At 45.6% G+C, this 21405-nt stretch overlaps 2 protein-coding genes across 11 annotated transcripts in view; one reads left to right on the top strand and one right to left on the bottom strand.

Annotated features, from left to right (window-relative positions):
- The window catches only part of CEP57L1 (centrosomal protein 57 like 1), a 91791-nt gene that overhangs the window by 25809 nt on the left and 44577 nt on the right, over window positions 1-21405 (bottom strand). The window contains exon 1 of one of the 6 annotated variants that reach the window (XM_006123185.3): window positions 8602-8676. The exons of 1 other annotated variant lie outside the window; for it this stretch is intronic. Coding sequence is in view for 3 of the 5 variants with exons in the window: in XM_025184727.2 (XP_025040512.2) it covers window positions 6207-6389 (183 nt within the window). In the remaining 2 variants the exon portion in view is untranslated. Of the gene's footprint in view, window positions 1-6206; window positions 6610-7599; window positions 7721-8601; window positions 8677-21405 lie in introns of those variants that run through there. 4 more of the 6 variants (XM_075923092.1, XM_025184727.2, XM_025184725.2 and 1 more) reach the window with 4 other exon arrangements.
- The window catches only part of SESN1 (sestrin 1), a 130324-nt gene continuing 117840 nt past the window's right edge, over window positions 8922-21405 (top strand). For 4 of the 5 annotated variants that reach the window (XR_012902192.1, XR_012902191.1, XM_006123188.4 and 1 more), the window contains exon 1: window positions 8922-9801. Coding sequence is in view for 3 of the 5 variants with exons in the window: in XM_006123188.4 (XP_006123250.1) it covers window positions 9517-9801 (285 nt within the window). In the remaining 2 variants the exon portion in view is untranslated. The remainder of the gene's footprint in view (window positions 9802-21405) is intronic. The other variant, XM_006123187.4, reaches the window with a different exon arrangement.

Genomic DNA, 21405 nt, shown 5'->3' with positions numbered 1-21405 from the left:
TAAAATTCGGACCTCGGTATGTTAGAAAAATAGCTTCAAGTAAATTAAGTGTAACTCTTCTACACAGGTAAGAGCTGAATTTAGCAGTTACAGTGTCTAGGTTACAAGCCTAGATTTATTAACAATTGCTAGATAGCATGCAACTAGACAGACACTATATCCAGGATAGATGAGGATACATAATCCACAGTTAAATGTCCTTTCTTTAAATCACTCTATAATTAAATATAGCCCCTCTGCAATGACTAACTCTTCCCTCCAATCACTCCCATTTCCATCATCTATTTTCCCCATTGTTCCTCCTTCATCCCCCTCTTCTATTTGTTTTATCATCCCTCCTTCATTTGTTGTTTTCATCCTCTTCCAAGCCTCTTTCTCATATCGTGTTCTGTAAGAACATAAGAACAGCCATATTGGGTCTGACCAAAGGTTCATCTAGCCCAGTATCCTGTCTGCCAACAGTGGCCAGATCCAGATGCCCCAGAAGAAGTGAACAGAACAGGTAATCATCAAGTGATCATTCTCCCATCATTCATTCCCAGCCCCTGACAAACATGCTGGGGACACTATTCCTACCCATTTTGGTTAATAAGTATTGATGGACCTAACCTCCATGAATTTATCTTGTTCTTTGTTGGTCTTCACAGCATCCTCTGGCAAGGAGTTCTATAGGTTGACTGTGCAGCATGAAGAAAAACATCCTTTTGTTTGTTTTAAGCCTGCTATCTGTTGTTCTTCATTCATTAGCAACAAAACATTACTTGCAATGAAATAAAGAAGCAGTTTATTTCCAAACATAAGAAGCTCCATTTAATTTCTTCCTTTAAGACGTAGGGCCCACTCCTGAGATGTGAACATAAGAACATAAGAACGGCCGTACTGGGTCAGACCAAAGGTCCATCTAGCCCAGTATCCTGTCTGCCGACAGTGGCCAGCACCAGGTGCCCCAGAGAGGATGGACCGAAGACAATGATCAAGCGATTTGTCTCCTGCCATCCCTCTCCAGCCTCTGACAAACAGAGGCCAAGGACACCATTTTATCCCCTGGCTAATAGCCTTTTATGGACCTAACCTCCATGAATTTATCCAGCTTCTCTTTAAACTCTATTATAGTCCTAGCCTTCACTCTGGCAAGGAGTTCCACAGGTTGACAACACGCTGTGTGAAGAAGAACTTTCTTTTATTAGTTTTACACCTGCTACCCATTAATTTCATTTGGTGTCCTCTAGTTCTTCTAGTATGGGAACTAATAAATAACTTTTCTTTATCAGCCCTCTCCACACCACTCATGATTTTATAGACCTCTATCATATCCCCCCTCAGTCTCCTCTTTTCTAAACTGAAAAGTCCCAGTCGCTTTAACCTCTCCTCATATGGGACCCGTTCCAAACCCCTAATCATTTTAGTTGCCCTTTTCTGAACCCTTTCCAAGGCCAAAATATCTTTTTTGAGGTGAGGAGACCACATCTGTACACAGTATTCAAGATGTGGGCATACCATAGTTTTATACAGGGGCAGTAAGATATTCTGGGTCTTATTTTCTATCCCTTTCCTAATAATTCCTAGCATCCTATTTGCCTTTTTGACCGCCGCTGCACTCTGTGTGGAAGTTTTCAGAAAACTGTCCACGATAACTCTGTGTTAACGATGTGCTGTATGCCTTTAAAGGTGATTTGGGATTTAAGCACACATATCAGCTACAGCAGAAAAATATAAATCTCTCCTTTTCTACTGTTTGTTTCTTAATGCTCAAACCTGAAATGCTCCTGATAACACTAGGCTATCTTCCATCTGCTGTTTACTCACCTGGCCCTCTTCTATTTCTCCCCACAACATTCTGCATTTGCCAATTAGAGCAGAAGCCTTCGGGAGTGTAAGAAAGGTATGAGTATCCTAGCAGATTGGTGAACAGGAGGAAATAAATAGGCTCAGCAGCTGTTGATTCTCATTAGAAAATGAAGGCTTGGATGTAATAGGGGATGAGGTTGTAGCAATAACAAAAGGGTTCTCTCTATATATGTTTTAGAGATTTGTGTATCTGTCTGTTTGTTCAAGAACTTTTCCTAAATAGTAAGAACTAGGACTATCAAATTTGGTATGTAACTTCCACTTAGCCTAACTTAAAGATCAGGGTTTGGTTGTGCCAGGAAGACAGGATGTGCCTGGAATGTGATTGTTTTCCATAACATGGAAAGGGAGGGGGCAGAAAGAGGAGAGACATGATCCTCCCAGTCAGCACTGGGAGCAGTGAGTGCAGGGGAGAGCTATCCTGAAGAGTTACCACTGGGGGCAGTTGAACCACCAAAGGAGTGGCCAGTTAGGGGATGGGGCTTACCATATTGCCTGCCATCTGTCCAAGTAAGTGGCCTCCCTGCCTCAACCGCGCAGCCCCTTGGCCTAGTACTGGATTGGAAGAGGGAACCCACCTCCCCATTCTTGGATCCCACTGCTGTGGCCCTCCTCTTGGGAGCACCACTGGGGACTGAGCAGTGTGGTTCTTGGCCCCCCACAGGATCCATTGGTAGTGCTCCACCGCCTGCACCTCTGGGCCAGCATTGCTGTGGTGGTACAGCCTGTGTGGTCCTATCTTTCTCCTCCCTGGGCCAGGCCCAGGCAGCACTGGCAGGAGAGGACTACATGGTTCCTAGGCCAGCCCCAGCAATCCCACCTGCCAGGCTGCCTCCCCACCCTCCAGGCCAGACCTAGGCAATCAAGGAAGTCTGCTAGTACAATTGTATTGATCAGAAGGGCAATTGCAACAGTGAAGAGAAAAACATATTTGGGCTATGGTATTGCAAGTCTAAGATTGGATGGTTTGTAAAGACAATTATAATGAAGAATTAATGAGTTAGGGAACAGTTATTCCTAGTACTGAGGTATATTCATAGGAATGTTATATATAAATCATAGGAAGTAATTGTCCCCCTCTACTTGGTACTCTAGGTAAGGCCTCATCAGTACCATGTCCAGTTCTGGGAGCCATATTGTAGGGAGGATAGGCCTGTCAACAGAGGGGACCAAAGAGGGCAGCTGCCCAGACCCTTTGATTGCTGCCAGAACCCTGGGTGGCACAGTCTGAGGGTATGTCTAGACTACATGGCTCCGTCGACAGAGCCATGTAGATGAGGTTTCTAGACATAGGGAAATAAAGCAGTGATTTAAATAATCGCTGCTTCATTTACATCAAAATGGCTGCCACGCTGTGCCGATCAGCTGTTTGGTGGCACAGTGCAGTAGTCTGGACGCTCCGTGGTCGACAAGTGAAGCCCTTGTCTCGGAAGCCCTTGTCGACCACTCCATTATGCCTCGTGGAATGAGTAGTGATTCCCTTGTTGACCGCGGAGCGTCCAGACTACCACGCTGTGCCGCCAAACAGCTGATTGGCACAGCGCAGCAGCCATTTTTATGTAAATGAAGCGGCCATTATTTAAATCGCCGCTTCATTTCCCTTTTTCGAGTACACTAATCTACATGACTCCGTCGACAGAGCCATGTAGTCTAGACGTACCCTGAGTGGGGTTGAAGGGCTGGCGAAAAGAAGGCTAGCCCCTGCCCCAGCCCCACCTCTTCCACGAGCACAGAGTTCCACTCCCACACCTGGTCCATAGGCTTGACAAGTCTGTTGGGGCCCCTGAGGAAGGACGTTGGTAGATTGAAGAGCAACACAAATGCTAAAAGATTTAAATACCTGAACTATGAGGGAAGATTTAAGAAATGAGGCATATTTAATCCTGAAAAAAGATGTCCAAGGGGAAACCTGTTATTTGCCTTTATTACAGTAAGGACTTTTATAAAGAGAAGAATGATCTACTAATTGTTGTCTATGTCCCCTGAGGGTAGAACAAGAAGCAAGGGACGCTGTCCCCTGCAAGGGAGATTTAGGTTAGCTATTAGGAAATCTTTATAACTATAAGGATACTGCAAAAGCGGCGAGGAGTCCTGTGGCACCTTATAGACTAATTTCAGTTAGTCTATAAGAGAGAATTCAGTTAGTCTATAAGGTGCCACAGGACTCCTCGCCGCTTTTGCAGATTCAGACTAACATGGCTACCCCTCTGATATAAGGATACTTTAACTCTGGAACAGGCTTCTAAGAAAGATTGTGAAATCACCATCCTTAGGGGTTGTTATGAACAGACTTGACAAACTCTTGTCAGATCTGTTCTAGATATACAGTGAAATTCCAATTGTCCGGCATCCAGTGGTCCGGCACCAACTGGAACCCGGAAGTGCTCCGACAGCTGTTTCAAGAAGTTGTTAGTCAATTACAGTACCTCCGGATGGATCCGCAGGTGACAGGCTCACAATTTATCTTTCCTCAACTGCCTCCGGTGGGGGCGGAGGGAGGGCGGAGGCTCGGTGGGGAACGGCGTGGCAAGGGGCAAACCCTCCGCTGTTTTGCAGGGAGGTAAAGCCTGTAAACAGCGGCGGCAGCAGCGAGGGGGCGAGAGGCAGGCAGCTGTTTCAAGAAGTTGTTAGTCAATTACAGCACCGCCGGGTGGATCTGCAGGTATTTGGTTATGCCTCAATGCTAGGGATACAAAATTCCATTTAATTGATTAACTGATTAAACATGTTGTTTAACCAATTAATGGATAAAAGGAGACTGTGGGAGGGGGTCACTCCAGGGTCGTACTGGCTGGAGTGGTCCCCCACCTACCGCTGGGCTGGAGCAGTCCCTTGCCTGTACTGCAGGGCATCCTGCAGGCAGGAATTTTCTGGCCACCCCTGCCTGGGGCAGGCCCACCTGCAGGGCTGAAACAGGTGGGGAGCTCCTCCAGCCTCCACCAGTTAACCTTAAACAGCAAAACTTTCATATCCCTGCTCAGTGCAGCCCTCCTCTTCTGTCATTCACATTAAACACTTTCAAACAGATTAGTTTTTGCCTTCTAAGTATCTAATATTTAATGAGACTGTCGGACGAGAAGTTTAGCTATTGCAACTTGCTGCCATAGGCAGGTGAAACAGCCTTGCCATTTCTTTAGAATTTGTTTCTAAAACATACTATGAGAAACTTTTTGGGGAAAGTAATATGTGCTTTCCTGGATGTCTGTTAAGCTATCCAACAAAAAAATTTTTATCATGCAACTAAGAGACCATAAAATGGAATAGAATAGAAACACAAATAAAGATAATTTTAAAGACTCCTCATCAATTTTTCTCCCACGATTCTCTCACCGCTGAAGATTAAGCAATCTTTGGAAAACAGGGACCACGTTCTCTTTTTGTACACTGGACTTCTCAGAAGAAGAGAAACAAAACATGCACGACCAGTTTGAGTTTCAGAGAGAAACAAACATTCAAGCCTGTTTACAGCTCAAGCATTTTTCTGCGAGCACCACCAACCAAGAACCTTTCCTTCTCCTAGGGTTGTATTTTCATGTGGCTGGTTGGTTTTCTTGCTGCCTCTGAATCTCTGCCAGTTCATTTTTTGCCTTCCCAGCTACTTGGTCAGAAAAACAGTACATAGTAGAACCACCTGCCCATATGGCCATATTTTCTCAGAAAATTCCATTTTGCATTTTATGTAGGCCTCTTTAATTTTGCCTTGTAGCAATCTTAAGCGAAGGACATGTTCACATACCAAATTCAACAAGGTTTTAACTCCACCCAGGTATTAAAGGAACTTACATTTCTTACAGGTACTGTCCTATAGCATGCCGGTTCCCTGCCAGCTCTTTAAATAGCTCTCTGCTGGCTTTTGCCACAGCTTAGCCAGTTCTTGCTGGAGCTGTGCACTAGCGTGCACCCCCCTTACTTTCACCTCTGACTCCACCCATAACAAGGTATATCCCATTTTACAACTGTAATAATATTTCCAATCCTAAATATTCATACTCATGAGTCAGAACCTCCAAATCATTTGTTTTTTAAATCCTGATTTATTACTACATGTCCCCAGAAAAGGGGACCAAAGCCTGAGCCCACCTGAGTCATACTGCCCTGGGCAGGTGGGGCAAAACCCAAGAGTTTCAGCCCCAAGGGGTGGAGGGAGCCTGTAACCTGAGTCCTACTACCCAAGGCTGAAACACTCAAACTTTGGCCCCAGGCAGTGGGACTTGGGTTTGGGTCCAAGGCCCAGCAAGTACTCGAACCTCTTTAATCTGGCAACTCTGGGAAATAGGGTATGCTGGATTAAAGATTTTGCTGGGCCAGAGAGGACACTGCGGGATCTGGACGTGAGGGGATGAGAATAGGGTGCTTACCTGCTGCCCTACTCCCAGGGGCACATGAAGCTCCATACTCCTCACCGCTTTTAGGCACCACCCCTTGCCATTATGGGAACAGAGGGCAGAAGCATCAGGGTAAGTGGCCCAGCATGCTGCTGTTCCCTCAACGGGTGGGAGACGATGTGGCAGTTCACAGAGCCAGTTTCTCCTCTGTACCATAGATGTTCCTGGATGACGGACACCCAGAATACAGAGGTTCAAGTGTATAACATCTGTCCTGGTGACCCCGTTAAAAGGGGGTCATGATTCACTTGGGGGGTCCCAACCCATATTCTGAGAACCGCAGACATAGGCATGAGTTATATGGATCCGTGCTGCCCAGACACCAGAAAGATTCCTGGTCACGGGTCAGGCTCCACTAAATTCAGAGCTGAATTTTTCGCAAGGCCCTGCCTGCAACCTCTCTCACATCCTCCTGGCCCATTTGCCACCCCCAGACAATTTAAAACTGCCCAGGAGCTCCTGCCATTAACACTGTCAGTGTAGTGGGGCTAGTGCTCATTCTATACAGTTGCCGGCATGTGTGTGTGGCCCCAGGGGTGGATGAGAGTTTTGCGGGGCCCAGGGCAGCACAATTTCTCCAGGCCCCCCTTTGGAGAAAAAAATGGAAAAAAGGCGTCAAATGCACAAATTGAAGGCTATTTTCATATTAAATGTGAATTGGGTAAATTTGATAGAAAATTAATTTAGTTGGATAATTTTTATTCTAATTATATTGTAATTCATTTTTAAACAAAATTCTGCATTAATAAAAAAAGAGGGGGATGTCCAAATGTTGAGCAAAAAAAGTCACCCCCCGCCACAAAAAAAAAATCATGGCACCTTTAAATCTCACACTCTCCACCCCATTCATGGCAGAGCAAGAATGTCCCAACTGGCTTTCCAGTTGAGAAAAACTGAAAATACCGGACATTTTACTGGTCCGGTATTTTCTGGGGGTTTACCACCTGATAGAAGCCACAAATACTGGACTGTCAGGGCCAATACCAGACACCGGGCAACCCTAGTCATAACTCGCGCCTGCATTTACAATAGGCCAAGGACATAAGTTGGGGGATTTTGGCCTCTTCCCCACTTCGGAAAAAGGTCATAATGGTGGTGGCAGGGGGAGGATCGTAAAGCGGGCTGTTATAAAGCAGGGGCCTCTGTATTTGTGGCAGGAGTGGGAAACCTCTCTTGGGTTAGGGGACACTGACTCTACAGAAAAATCAGCTGGGGATCACACAAACGGGCTGGGGACCAGCAGGCCTGGAGCGGATCTGGCCAGGGGTTTGGACTGTGCCCCAAGGCAGGGGATTGGGGTGCAGGGTCTGGGAGGAGGGTTATGTGGGTGAAGACGTGGGAGTGGCTGGGGGGGCCAGACACCTACCTAAAAGTGCTGCTCGCCCATTTCTCCCACAGGAGCTACCTGGCCATGTGCTCAGGGATTAAAAGCCTGAGGGGAGCAGTGATTGGTGGGTTCCCGCAGCTGCCATTGTCCAGGTCCAGCCAATGGGCTTGTGCGGGGGGGTGGAAGCAGCCCTGAGCGACCCTCCCCTGCTGGTTCACAGCTCCTGCACCACAAAGGGCCCCGCCGCGCTGTTCTGTTCTGTTTTGCGTGGGGGTGGGGCTGTTGCTGCCTTGCGGCCAGACCCGACCAGCATGGGGCTTGCGCGGGCTGCCTGTTGCAGTGGGGGCAGGGCTTGAGCTTCCAAAGCGCCACGTTGGGCTCCCTCGCGGGCCCCAGGCTGCCGATCCTGCTCTAAGCAGGGAGGATGAGAGGTTAAAAACACCGGCGCCAGCGCGGGGCCTATTAAAGCACGGGGCCTGGGGCAGCCGCCCCGCTCGCTCTGCCCTATATGTGCCGCTGTGTGGCCCTGTGTGGCCCCTGGGTGGGGGGGAGGGAGGAGGAGAGAGATGTAGCAGCGCACAGATCATGGAGCAACACACCTTCCCCTTCCTTGGCCAGAGTCTGCACACAACATCCATACTTCTTCCTGGAGGTTGCACCTCTTATCCCTGCCTGCACCCACATCCCCTACTGCACCAAACTCCCTCCCATAGCCTGAATTCCTACCCCTTGCCCCAGCCCAGAGCTAGCACCCAAGCAAGATAAAGGAGTTGACAACTCTATTATATAAATACATAGTAGGAAGCATACTCTATCCTGAATTGTTTAGAAACCAGTCAGACACAGAGGAGTTGGAAGCACAGGAATACACATGCATGGAAAGGTAAAGTGATTTGTCCAAAGCCACAAAGTAGGTCAGTGGCTGAGCCAGAAATAAAACTCAGGCATCCTGATTCCTCATCCTTGCCCTCTCTCCGCCCAACCCTTGCTATAACCCTGGGGATAGAGAAGGGAGAAGCACTGAAACTAGGTTTACGTTACTCGTAATTTCTCTGGCCCAACACCAAGGCAATTATGACCCAGTCCAACTCCAGCCCACGGGCAGATCTGTGCGCATTGCCTGCTGGGAGTTGTAGGCTTAATCAGACTACAAATCCCAGTGAACCTCGCAGCAGAGAGTGGCCGCCCAGCCCGATTCCCCGCCTCTTTGTCATTGTCATTGGTTTCAAGTTATGTCTCTGAAACGCGATTGGCTAAGGAGGCTTGTCTGTCAACAAGCGGGCACAGGAGGGGTTGGGATTTTACAGTTAGGCGAGGGGTGGGCGTGGTCGTTGAAGGATGGCGGGGAGGAGGAGAAGGCGGGCGGAGCCCCGGGCACAAGGGGGCGGGGCCTGTGTAGCTCGCTCTGGCTCCTGCGCTGGGTCTATCCGGCGCCGAGCTACCCCTGCCCGAGCGCCCTGCAGTCCCCGGGACGCGACTGTCGCGCTGCCCGCGCCTTGCCCTGGAAGCGGGAGCCGGGAGCCGCCCGCACCCCGAAGCCGAGCCGCCTGCGCCGGGACGTGGGAATCTCCCCGGCTGTGCGGCGATTGCAAACACGCCGCCCTGCCCCGCTTCCCTCCCCGTCGCTGCCGCCGCCGGACCCCGCGGGAAGAGGGGCCGACCAGGCTCCAGCCCGAACAAAGCTTCATACCCCCCTCGCCTGCCGGCTGCCGGCCCGCGCTGTCATGGTGTGGGGAGGCCGGGCCCCCCGTGCCCAGAACCGCGTCTGTCCGGAGAGGCGAGGCGCGTGGCGGCTCTAACGGCGAGAACTTCGACACCCGCGGGGGACGCCCGCGGGCTGGGGGTGCCCTCCATGGGCTGGGCCCGGGCTTTATTGTTCATCTCCAACCGCTGTTGCTGCTCCTGCACCACGAGGCAAAGTTGGTGAAGGTTGGGGCGCCCTGGAGCCGAGGGAGGATGGAGGAGAGAGAGGGCGAGGTGAGGTGGGATGGGTTGTGCAGCAGGGATGCCAGCACCAGAGATGCTGCCTTGGAAAACATCCGGCAGGCTGTTTTGAGGAGAACAGCCCAGGTCTCACCTGTAAAAGAGGATCTTCCTCCTGGGCCATCGGAAGGATGCTTGGCTTCTGCTACAGTTCCGGACAGATTGAATGAGATGCTGGCTCGCCTCCTCATGCTTTCCCAGAGATGCCCCTTTAGAAACGTCAGGGAGAAGAGTGAGTCTATTCTAAGCAGTGTTCAGGTAAGAGTCCCGGTGCCTCTTCCAACAAACAGCCCTCCTATTTCTTATCTCTGAAGCAGCTTAGAGTACCTCATATTTTTAATAGGCGTTATCTTGATGTAGAAAACAGTATAAAGATATAGTGCCTCTTCAGCTGTATCACAGGAAAGCTTTCGTTTTTGAACTGTACTCTCTAGAGTCTAGACTGTATTGTGGTGTTCAGTTCAGACTGATCACGTTAATATTAAACTGGCAGTAGAGCTAGTTTCTGAAGAACTTTATATAATTTGTCCTGAGACATAACTAACCAAAATACTGGCAAAGTTTATCTGTCAGAGGAGTGCATAACATCGATAAGGAAGTAATCTGCTTATAAAGAAGTAAGTGGTGTCCTCAGACATAATCAGCTCCCTTTGCAAGTGAATTCCTGTGCAAATTTTCACAATGAAATATGGGTTTATTGTTGGGGCACAAGTACATTCAGGAGAGCATATGCCCAAATTGTTATTTTAATATAATTGTCAGGTGTTACTAGGGTTGTGACTAAGTCAGTCTTATTAGTATAAAATCAAGACAGATTGTGTTGTCTGAGGCCAGAGACCCTGAAGAAAAAATGCAGCAAATGGTTCATGGATCCTGGCCCAGCCTATACTGCATTGCTTGGCAGCAGCACAGGGTTGCTGTGGCTATTTCAAGGGTTCACAGGTCTGGCCCCTGTCGGGGTAGCACCGCAGCCATAGTCATAGCAACCTCAGGTGGTTCCCAGGCAATGGGTAGCAGCGGGGCTGGGAGTTGCAAGACCTTTAAATTAGGTGTGTAATTGAGTAATATACGATTAACCACTAAGCCTAGGCTTAGTGGTTAATTTTCCTGACTACTCGCATTCTACCCTCTTGTTGCCTCTGTTGATCCCACCTGGCACCCCATGCTGCTGCCTTGAGAGAGTCAGCTTCATGGAGTGGCAGGGGACTCGCTTGGAGTGGGACTGGAAAGCACTAGCTGCCAGCCCTGCCCCAGGACTATAGAGTAGTCAAGTAACCAATAAGAATTCATGCGGTTACTCGAGTATTCTGTCACTTGCTATCTAACATCCCTACTTTAAATAGCAGCAATTTACGAGACTCACAGCTCCAGCCCCTACCAGACTAGGACTGCGACCAGGTGCTATGAGCCATTTATATGGTGGCACTGGCAGCAGGCTATAACTAGAAAGTGGCCAGATGCAGTCTGCAATCCAGATCCAAGTATTAGGTGGGCCAGATCTAGGACCTGGGACGCATCTTGCCCAGCCCTGAACTTGTCTATGCAGGAAATCTGTGGTAGTGCTGGGTGTAGAACCTATATCTCCGTCTGTTTTTTTTTTCTCCTTTGTCTCTTGCATTCATAAATTTTTATTAATTTAATTGCAAAATAAAATACAGTCCAAAACCATATTCTAGGTTATTTTCAGTTGGTTATAGTTTTGTTTTTGTTTGCACTAAGAAGTGAATCTTGTTTTAGAGATTACAAGAGGAGGAAAGTTTTCTTTTACCCTTGGAAAAACTTTTCATTCGTGTAATTATGACATGGAGATCTCTTTTGCATATAGACTAACTCGTACTGATATGCATATCAGAGCAACATTTTGGAAATCAAAATAAATCCATGATGGTGCACGAGGAATCATTCACATATCTTGATTATTAGCACTTGTTTAATTCTTTAATGATAAACTAAATGAGATCTAACAAGATTTCAATCTTACTTATTTGGATCCGTTCACTAGTGTTTGGATGTGATAAATCCAAATTCAAGTTACATGACTATATATAAGCTAGCGTGATCATATAATCATAGAACCATAGAGCTGGAAGAGACCGCAGAAGGCCATCAAGTCCAGCCACCTGCTCTAGGCAGGACCAATCCCAACTAAATCAACCCAGCCAGGGTTTTGTCAAGCCGAGACTTAAACACCTCTAGGGATGGAGACTCCACTACTTCCCTAGGTAACCCATTCCAGTGCTTCACCACCCTCCTAGTGAAATAGTTTTTCCTAATATCCAACCTGGACCTCTCCCACCACAACTTGAGACCATTGCTTCTTGTTCTACCATCTGTCACTACTGAGAACAGCCTCTCTCCGTCCTCTTTGGAAGCTCCCTTCAGGAAGTTGAAGGCTACTATCAAATCCCCCCCTCACTCTTCGCTTCTGCAGACTAAACAGACCCAACTCCCTCAGCCTCTCCTCATAAGTCATATACTTTAGCCCCCTAATCGTTTTGGTTGCCCTCCACTGGACCCTCTCCCATGGGTCCACATCCTTTTTGTAGTGGGGGGCCCAGAACTGGACACAATACTCCAGATCAAAAACAGTTAATAGATGGAAGGACTGCAGACTGCTAGCTTATAGAGCAGTGGTCCCCAACCTTTAGAGGCTCCCGGGGGGGTGGGGCCACTAGTCTGGGGGCACACCAGGAGACGGGGATGCCCTTGCACCCGGCGCCGGCATATGCCTCAGGGCTGGGGCTGGGGCAGCCCGAGCACCTTGCGCCCGGGGCCGAGGCCACCTAAGCGCCTTGTGCCGTGGGCCCGGGGCTGGTGCCACCGTCTGAGCCGCGCACCTGGGGCTGGCACCGGCGCCGCTCGAGCGCTGTGCGCCCGCATGTGCCCCAGGGCTAGGGCCGCCTGAGCACCGCGCACCCAGTGCCCCGGGGGTGGGCCAGCCCAGGTTGTCGGCGGGCACGCACAAATGCCTCAGCAGGCACCATGGCGCCCGCGGGCACCGCGTTGGGGACCACTGTTATAGAGCCTACAATAAAGCTTGTGTGTGATTTCACTAAGGCCACATCTCCACTTGTGGGAAGATAAACACAGCATTGGTTGATCTTCAGGCGTTCGATTGAGTGAGTGTAGTAAAGACCTGCTAAATTGAATGCTGCATAGTCCTACTCATCATGAGAAGTAAGGGAAGTTGATGAACGTTATTCCCATTGATCTCCCACTATGAGGGTGACAAGGGTGGTGCTGAAGCTCATCTTAAGGTATGTTGACTTCAGCAATGTTCAAGTAGCTAGGATTGTGAACCTTAAGCCAGTCTTCCCCCATAGTGTGGGTTTGGCCTAATATCCACATCTTTGTTCTCATTTACTGAACAAGTATTTTTCTCTTAAATGTTTTGATGGTAAGCTTTCAAGTCTGGCTTGATTTCATTTTTATGCCTATAAATCAATCAATCCATAATTGTGTTAAATTTCAATAAATGTGTGACTTATCTTTTTCTACTTGATAATTACTATCTCTAAGCTTTGAAGCAGTAATTTTTGGGGGCTTGACCTGGAAAATCTAAGTAGTTTTTAGATGAAAATAAGAGTCATTTTGGTGGCAATACCTGTAGATGTAGATAAAACTCCAGAGCAAATTCCACTTAATGGCCTTCTTTGGCTAATAGCTCTGTGTGTGAGAGGCCATGACAGCTTCCCTGAATGAACCATTATGAGTTGTGCATCAAAATTTTAATACTTTTGTAAACATGTAAAACATTGCTTTTGTGGTTGTTTTTGAATGGAATTGCTAGAAGATCCCAACTAGATTACTTCTTCCATTTTGTGGAGCGTGGCTTGCTGACTGCGAAAGTAAGGAAAACATTCAAGCACCGTTTTGGCCCACATCCCACATCAGTAACATTCTGCAATGAAGATAAAAAGAAATACTTTGTGAAAAATTTAGTTTATTTGTGGAACTTGTTCCTTTTAGATTAAAAAGAGGGGTAAATAGCTCAATGATCTAAAAAAGGTTTGAACTTTTAATAGGAATACCAGTTGTAGTTTAGCTAGGATAGAATTTAAAAGATGAGTTTCAAGAAGGCAGACTTTAGAAAACTCAGGGAATTGGCAGATAGGATCCCAAGGGAAGCAAGATTATGAGGAAAAACAATTGAAGACAGTTGGCAATTTTTCAAAGAAGCACAAGAGCAAACTATTCCACTGCATAGGAAAGATATGAAGTATGGCAAGAGACTGTCCTGGCTTTCCCAGATGATCTACAGTGGGATACAGTCCCACAAAAAGTGTAAATTAAATCAGATTACAAAAGGATAAATATAAACAAATAACACAGGTATGTAGGGATAAAATTAGAAAGGTCAAGGTACAAAAGAAGATCACACTAGCTAGGAATGTAAAGGGTAACAAGAAAACATTCTACAAATACATTAAAAGCAAGAGGAAGATCAAGGACAAAATAGGCCCATTAGTCAATGAAGAGGGGGGAAAAGCAGAAATTATGGGAATGGTGGAGGTATTTAAGAACTTGTTTGTCTTGGTTTTCATCAAGAATATTGGTGGTGATGGGATGCCTAACGTAGTGAATTACAGTGGAAAATTATTTAGGAACAGATGCTAAAATAGGGAAAGATCAAGTTGCAAATTACTTGGTCAGATGTCTTCAGGTCACCAGGGTTTGAGGAATTGCATCCTATAATACTCAGTGATCAGGCTGAGGAGCTATCTAAGCCATTATCTTTGAAAAGTCTTTGAAGACTGGGAAGATTCCAGAAAACTGGAAAAGGGACAAATATAGTGCCCATCTATTAAAAAAAAAAAGGGAAGTAAGAAGAACCCAGGGATTTATAGACCAGCCAGCTTAATTTCTGTACCAGGAAAGATAACGAAGCAAATAATTACAGAATAAATTTGAAAACATCTAGAAGATAAGTGGTAACAAATAGAATGAATTTGCCAGAAACAAATGGTGTCTAACCAGTCTAATAGCTTTCTTGGACAGGGCAATAAGCCTTGGGGAGAGGGGAGGGGGAGGGAGAAGTGGTAGATGTAGGTATATCTAGACTTCAGTAAGACTTTTAATACAGTCTCACATGACCTTCTCATTAACAAATTAGGGAAATACCACCTAGATTGAGTTACTATAAGGTGGGTCTGTAATTGATTGATAAATACTCTCTGGAAATGGTTATCCAGTGATTCACAGTCATGTTGGAAAGGCAAAGCAAGTGGGGTTCTACAGGGATCACTTCTGGATCCAGTTCTGTTCAATATTTTATCAATGACTCAGAAAATGACATAAAAGAGTGTACACTCGTTTGCAGATGATACCAAGCTGGGAGGAACTGCAGATATTTTGGAGGATAGGACTATAATTCACTATTATCTGGAGAAACTAGAGAAATGGTCTGAGGTAAATAGGATGAAATTCAACATGGACAAATGCAAAATACTCCCCTTAGGAAGGAATAATCTGTTTCACACATACAAAATGGGAAAAAACTGCCTAGAAAGGAGTACTGCAGAAGGGGATTTAGGAGTCCTAGTAGTCCACAAGTTACATATGAGTCAACAGAGTACTCCTGTTGTGCACCTCCACTTCCCCCAAACATTTTGGAATGCATTAGCAGGAGTATTTAAAAGCAAGGGACTTGAAGTAATTTTTTTGCTCTACTCCACACTGATTAGGCCTTAATGAGGATATTGATGCATTTCACAAAATAGGATTTTGCCCAAAAAAACATATACCCAAATAAATCTCTTAGGTTATGTTTACACTACAAGATTTTTGCACAAAAACTGGCAGAGTGTCTATACCTCAAGCACATTTTTACTTAAGTAAATCGGCAGAACAGAGGGCCTTTGCCAATAGTTATTCTTCTCTCCACGAGGAATAACCCCTTTTTGTGCTACAGGCAGGCGTGGACACTACGGAGGGAGTTTTGCGCAAAAAAATTCTATCAGCAAAGGCACAGGTGATCTGATGGCCATCAGAGCTTTCTTGCGCAAGAGTGTCTATGCAGTGTGGATGTTCTCTTGCAAAAGCACATTGCTTTTGTGATGCGCTTTGAGGTCTAGATGCGCTTTTGCACAAGAAGTTTTTGCAGAAGATCTCTTCTGCAAAAGGCTTCTTGTGCAAAAACCCTGCAGTGTAGACAAATCCTTAGTCTTTAAAGTGCCACTAGATGCCTTGTTTTTGTGGATAAAGACTAATGCACCTACCTCTCTGGTAACTGGAATATTGTGTCCAGTTCTGGGTGTCACATTTCAGGAAAGATGTAGACAAATTGGAAAAAGTCCAGAGAAGACGAACAGAGCTGTTCAGCAGTCTTAAAAAAAGACCTATGAGGGAAGATTTAAAAGAACTGGGCTTATTTAGTCTAGAAAAGAGACGACCGAGAGAGGCCATAACAGCTTTCAAGTACATAAAAGGTTGTTACAATGAGGAGGGAGAAAAATTATTCCCCTTACCTTCTGACAAGGAACAATGGACTTAAATCGCAGCAAGGGAGGTTGGATATTAGGGAAAATTTCTTAACTGTCATGGTTACTCTCTGGAATAAATTGCATAGGAAGATTGTGGAATCTCCATCTTGGAATCTCCATTGTGGAATCTCCATTTTTCAAAGCTAAATGCCTGTCAGGGATGGTCTATCAGTGGTTCTCAACTTGTTTCAGTCCATGGGCCACCAGGCCAATCAAAAATTTTTCGTGGACCACCTCCTTTTTGAGACATGATAAAAAAGAGCAGACAGAACATTTTGGCTTGAAATTTAGTTCTTACTAACAGATTTTTGGATTCTCTTCTTGCTGACAAGCTTTTCAATGTTTGGAGTGGTACTTGATAATGCACAATGAATATCGCTTTCCACTGCAAGCTGATACCTCTGTTTGAACTTCATGTGCAACAAACATGAAAATCCAGTCTCTCACATATAAGTTGATGCAAATGGCAAAAGAAATCTGACTGCGTGTGCTGACAGATTTGGGTAACTCCTGGTCATGCTGGCCCAAAGTTTCTCTGTGTACACTCCTGGTACACGTGTTGAGCTGCAAAATCATTTTTCAGATCCAAGAATTCCTCCTGCAGATCCTCTGGAACACTATTAACATCTGTTGTAAATGGATTCCTGATGCAAGATAATCCATCCCTTGTCCTGTCCACCTCCGGAAAGTATCGTTGGAATTCGTCTCGTAGCTTCCGTAAGTGTTCGAGAATTTGCATCTGAATGGTTTCCTTTTCCCCAAGCATGGCATCCGCATATGGAAATTGAACCAAATTATTGCTTTCGACGCTTACGATCCAGAATTCCAATTTGTCAAGAAAAGCCTTGATGATGCTTTGGTGAGAGAACAGGTTTGCACCTTTCCCTTGCAGCTGAAGATTCTGTTTGTTCAAGATTCCAAAAATATCGACAAGATACGCAAGTTCTAAATTTGACTGCATCAGCACATTTCAGAATTCCTCTTGCCCTTGAGCCTGGAGAAATAAATCCTCCTCCTCCTCTCTCGATTGAAAAACTCTGAGTACATTCCCTGCTGACAATCACCGTCCAGGCAAAACCTTTTGAACAGCCTGGTGTTCCGAGCCGATGATTTGATGTCATTCACCACTTTCACCAACCCTTTTAAAATGACGTTAAGTTGATCAGGCCATGTTTTTGACGCCAAAGCTTCCCTATGAATGAAGCAATGAGCTCTGGTTACCATCTGAGCACGCTGTTTCACTAGCATTTGGAAGCCTGATCTTGAGCCCAGCATGGCAGGTGTACCATTAGTGGTGACACCCACAAGATTTACCCAATCCAGACCATGTACTTGAAATAAATTAACAATTTCCATCACATCCTGAGCCTTTGTAGTGGTATCAAGAGTCTTACAAAAAAGAAACTTGTCTTTGAAGTCTCCCTCAATCATGTATTGTGCGAACACCGATAGCTGAGAGCACAATGTGACGTCAGTCGATTCATCCAATTGTATGGCAAACAATGGAGACTTCTTTATTTCATCCACAACTTGTTCACTGATGTTCTGTGATATCTCATTTATCTGTCTCAATACTGTGTCATTAGAGACAGATATATCATTCAGCTTCCTTGCTACTTCCTCGACAAGAACAAGCCATGCCATCTCTTTTGCACAGGGGAGCACAAGTTGCTCTACAATGGTATGAAGCTTCTTGGCTTGTGTAACTTTGTATGCAACAATGCAGGAAGCGTGCACTGCATTGCTTTTCTTATTGTAGAATGCACTTGTTGAGTCGAGGCGCTGCTGTTTCAGACCTGATAACTGCCTCTCGGAATAATCTTTATCCTTTTGCAACAAGTTGGGGTGACACTTTTCGAGATGGAGTTTCAGCTTAGCCGGCATCATTGAGTCATTCCCCAAGACTTTGAAACAAATAACACATTGTGGCAAATCCACAACTTCTTTTTCTTGACCAGTGAAGCCGAATTTGATGTAGTCCTCCGAATACGTGCGCCTGATATTTCTTCCTGTTGTTGCCATTATAAACAAACTACACCACACCTGTAAAATAGCACATGTAGCACAGGATGAACGACACAGCAACCGCTCAGCATGATGGCGGCAGCTACACTGATGTTCAGAGCCTCAGACAGAAGTTACGGGCAACACAACGTGGTTGCGTCCTAAGTGACGCTATGGATGACGTGCCATGTGCTTGTGAACATGGCGTAAAACAGTCTAATGGCAGTGCCTGCTCACGCCATGTGACTTTGGACAATGTTCCTGCGGACCACAGAAAAAATCACCATGGACCACCAGTTGAGAACCACAGGATAATGCTTGATCCTTCCAGGAATGCAGGGGGCTGGACTAGATGACCTATCAAGATCCCTTCCAGTCCTATGATTAATCATGTTTTAGGACATGAAATGGTACATCTTTTCTTACTGTCCCTAATAAACTCTAGTATATCGTACAGCACAATATGGAAGTCATTCTTTATAAAGAATTGCTTTTAACTATAACTGAAATAGGGCTGTTGAAAACATTTCTCTTTCATTCGTATTCTCATCTATTAAAGAAGTTACCATATTTAATTTAAATTCCTACTAATTAGTTTTACATTTTCATTTGTAGCATCTTAATTTTTATCTTGTATGTTGTTGTGTAAAAGATGTTGTAACAGGAGAACTTGCTTTTTGTACTTAATCAGCACCACTTACGTTGCTTGGTTCAGCAATCTGAAAACTCAGAAGACAGAATCTTTTTTAATGTGTCAACTTTTATTGCAAACAATCTTAATTTGAGTGCTCATTCTTGCAGTTAATTGACGTGTCACCTGGAAAATACTAGGAAACAGAACCGGTTTTCTTTCCACTTTGAAACTGACTAGTCAGAAGCGAAATATAATGTATAAAGTAACAAAAGAAATAATTTGAACCTAACTGGAATACTTTTATTTAATATTTTTAAACAGCAACATTAAGGGACAAGATGACCTTGAATTACATTTAAATCTGAATGTTTTACCTATAAGAAACACCCAAGATTAATATAGCTGAAGGAAATTTAGTTTTTTCAGTGTTCCTTTCTGCATTTATAGACCTTTACATGTAGTCAATTGCACTGACTATTGCTCACTGAACTGTTTGAGGAAAGCTCTCATGCATGGATTTTTCTAGGCTCTGAAAGAGGGTATTTACAAGTAATTACAGCAGAAGAGGTCCCAGAGACATCTCTTCTCTCTGGGCCCTTGCAAATGGTTGTTGAGTGGAGAAAGAGAAACTGAGGCTCACTGTTGCTTCTACATCTCAGCCTACTGTGTGTGGGGAAGCAAGTGGAGTGGGAAGATGAGGGTGATCCTGTTACCTGCCCAGATTTCTGTACAGTTCATGATAACAGGAAACTACTAATGGGGGTATTTGTAAGGCTGCTGAAGAAACACCTCATACTTTCTCTGGACCTCTGCTCGGAGCCAGCAAATGGGGAGGAGTATGTTCGCTAGAGTCCTTTCTGTCCCCAAACCTCTGCCTGGGAAGCTCCCTTAATTCAGACCCGTATATAGCTTAGGGATGTCAAGGACTAGTTGACTATCTGATAAGCCAGTGCTTATCAGATAGAAACCGCAAGGTGTGGGGGAAGTGACTAGTTGACTAGCCTGTTGACTATCAGAAAGAGGCAGCAACTGGGGTGTGTGACGGGTCGCCTCAGTGCCTTGCACTTCGGCTGTGCTGGCCCTGGCATTCTGGGGCGAGAAGGCACCATGGCTTCTTCCGCGGCTCTGCGGCGTCTGATCTGTGGCTGCCGACAACCTCCAGGGCCAGAATATAGCCTGGAGGAAGGGAGGAGGTGGGGCCGGAAGAAGTGGCTTAACTGACCAATTGTTGCAAAATGTATAATCCACATTGGAAGTGGATTAAGTTAACTGTGGAGCTGGGTTAGTGTGGAGTAAAGTTTGAATAGGTTCATTTGTATTTGACTGTTACTTGATGTTCCAACTACTAACCAACCCAGCATAATTTCATGCCAGGACTAACTTTCCTGTTTCCTTGTGTGCCCTCTACTGTTCTGGAGTAACCTTGACTGGATGTGACCACCAGCATTTAAATGGAGGAGGCATGTAGCCAAGATCATCTCCATGTGTAATTGCAAACTCCTGGTATTGCATATCACATCTAACATTTGTTAAAGTAACCATGCCTCATGTACAGCTGTCTGGAGTCATGCAGGTTTACAGGATTTCCTGACCATTTGGGTAAAAGGGAATGCATCTCACCTTAGTCAATGACAGCCATCATAATAAGCATCTCTGGAACATCGTCAATACTATTCCAAAGCAAGGAGCTCTGTTGGCTAACTAAAGTAAGGCAAAAGCTTCAGGTGGTAGCCGAGTTAGTCTGTAGAGGATAAACTTAAAAACACAACAAATAGTCTGGTAGCACTTTAAAAACTAACAAAACATGTAGATGCTATCATGAGCTTTCATGGGCACAGCCCACTTCTTCAGATGACCAGAGTGTTGGATGTCCAGAGGATACTCTGGTCATCTGAAGAAGTGGGCTGTGCCCACGAAAGCTCATGATACCATCTACATGTTTTGTTAGTTTTAAAACTAAGACACTAATAAAATTTCCAGCAACACTGAGACTACTTCAAGGAGTTAGCAAGCATATTTCCTAGAAGGCCATAATTGGAAGCTCAGACTGTCTACGCTACAATGATCTATTGGAAAAAGGTATGCAAATTGCGCTCCACAAAAAAAACCCATAGTGTAGACACAGCCTCAGTTTCTTATGGACAACACTGAAGGTAGTGAGGCTGTAGACCCTAAAATCATACACCTCTTGGAGGAAGAAGAACTCTCCCCTGAAAGCCAGGGTCCCTCGCAGGAGTCTGAAGCAGATTAAGAGGCTCATGCAGTCATTGTAAGTCCGATGGCCACCCAACATGATAGTTCTGTGGAGCAGCGCTCTGCAAATAAGTGTTACGTTAAACAGACTAAACAGATGGAGAAGGGGGTCTGAATGAACTGTCATCTGGGTGACCAATCTAATATAGGACCTTTTTCAATTCCTTACTCCTCCACATTTGGTCAGAATGTTATCTATGCCAGGGAAGTTCAGAAATATGTCTGAGCCAAACTTATATTACATTTTATTTCAGACATTTTACTGGTCCGGTATTTTCTGGGGGTTTACCACCTGATAGAAGCCACAAATACTGGATTGTCGGGGCCAGTACCGGACACCTGGCAACCCTAGTCATAACTAGCGCCTGCATTTACAATAGCCCAAGGACGTAAGTTGGGGGATTTTGGCCTCTTCCCCACTTCGGAAAAGGTCATAATGGTGGTGGCAGGGGGAGGATCGTAAAGCGGGCTGTTATAAAGCAGGGGCCT

The sequence above is a fragment of the Pelodiscus sinensis genome, chromosome 3, assembly GCF_049634645.1.
Source record: "Pelodiscus sinensis isolate JC-2024 chromosome 3, ASM4963464v1, whole genome shotgun sequence".
Lineage (NCBI taxonomy): Eukaryota > Metazoa > Chordata > Testudines > Trionychidae > Pelodiscus > Pelodiscus sinensis.
The sequence above is the reverse complement of the archived record's forward strand: the minus strand, read 5'-3'. Positions and strand labels throughout refer to the sequence as shown.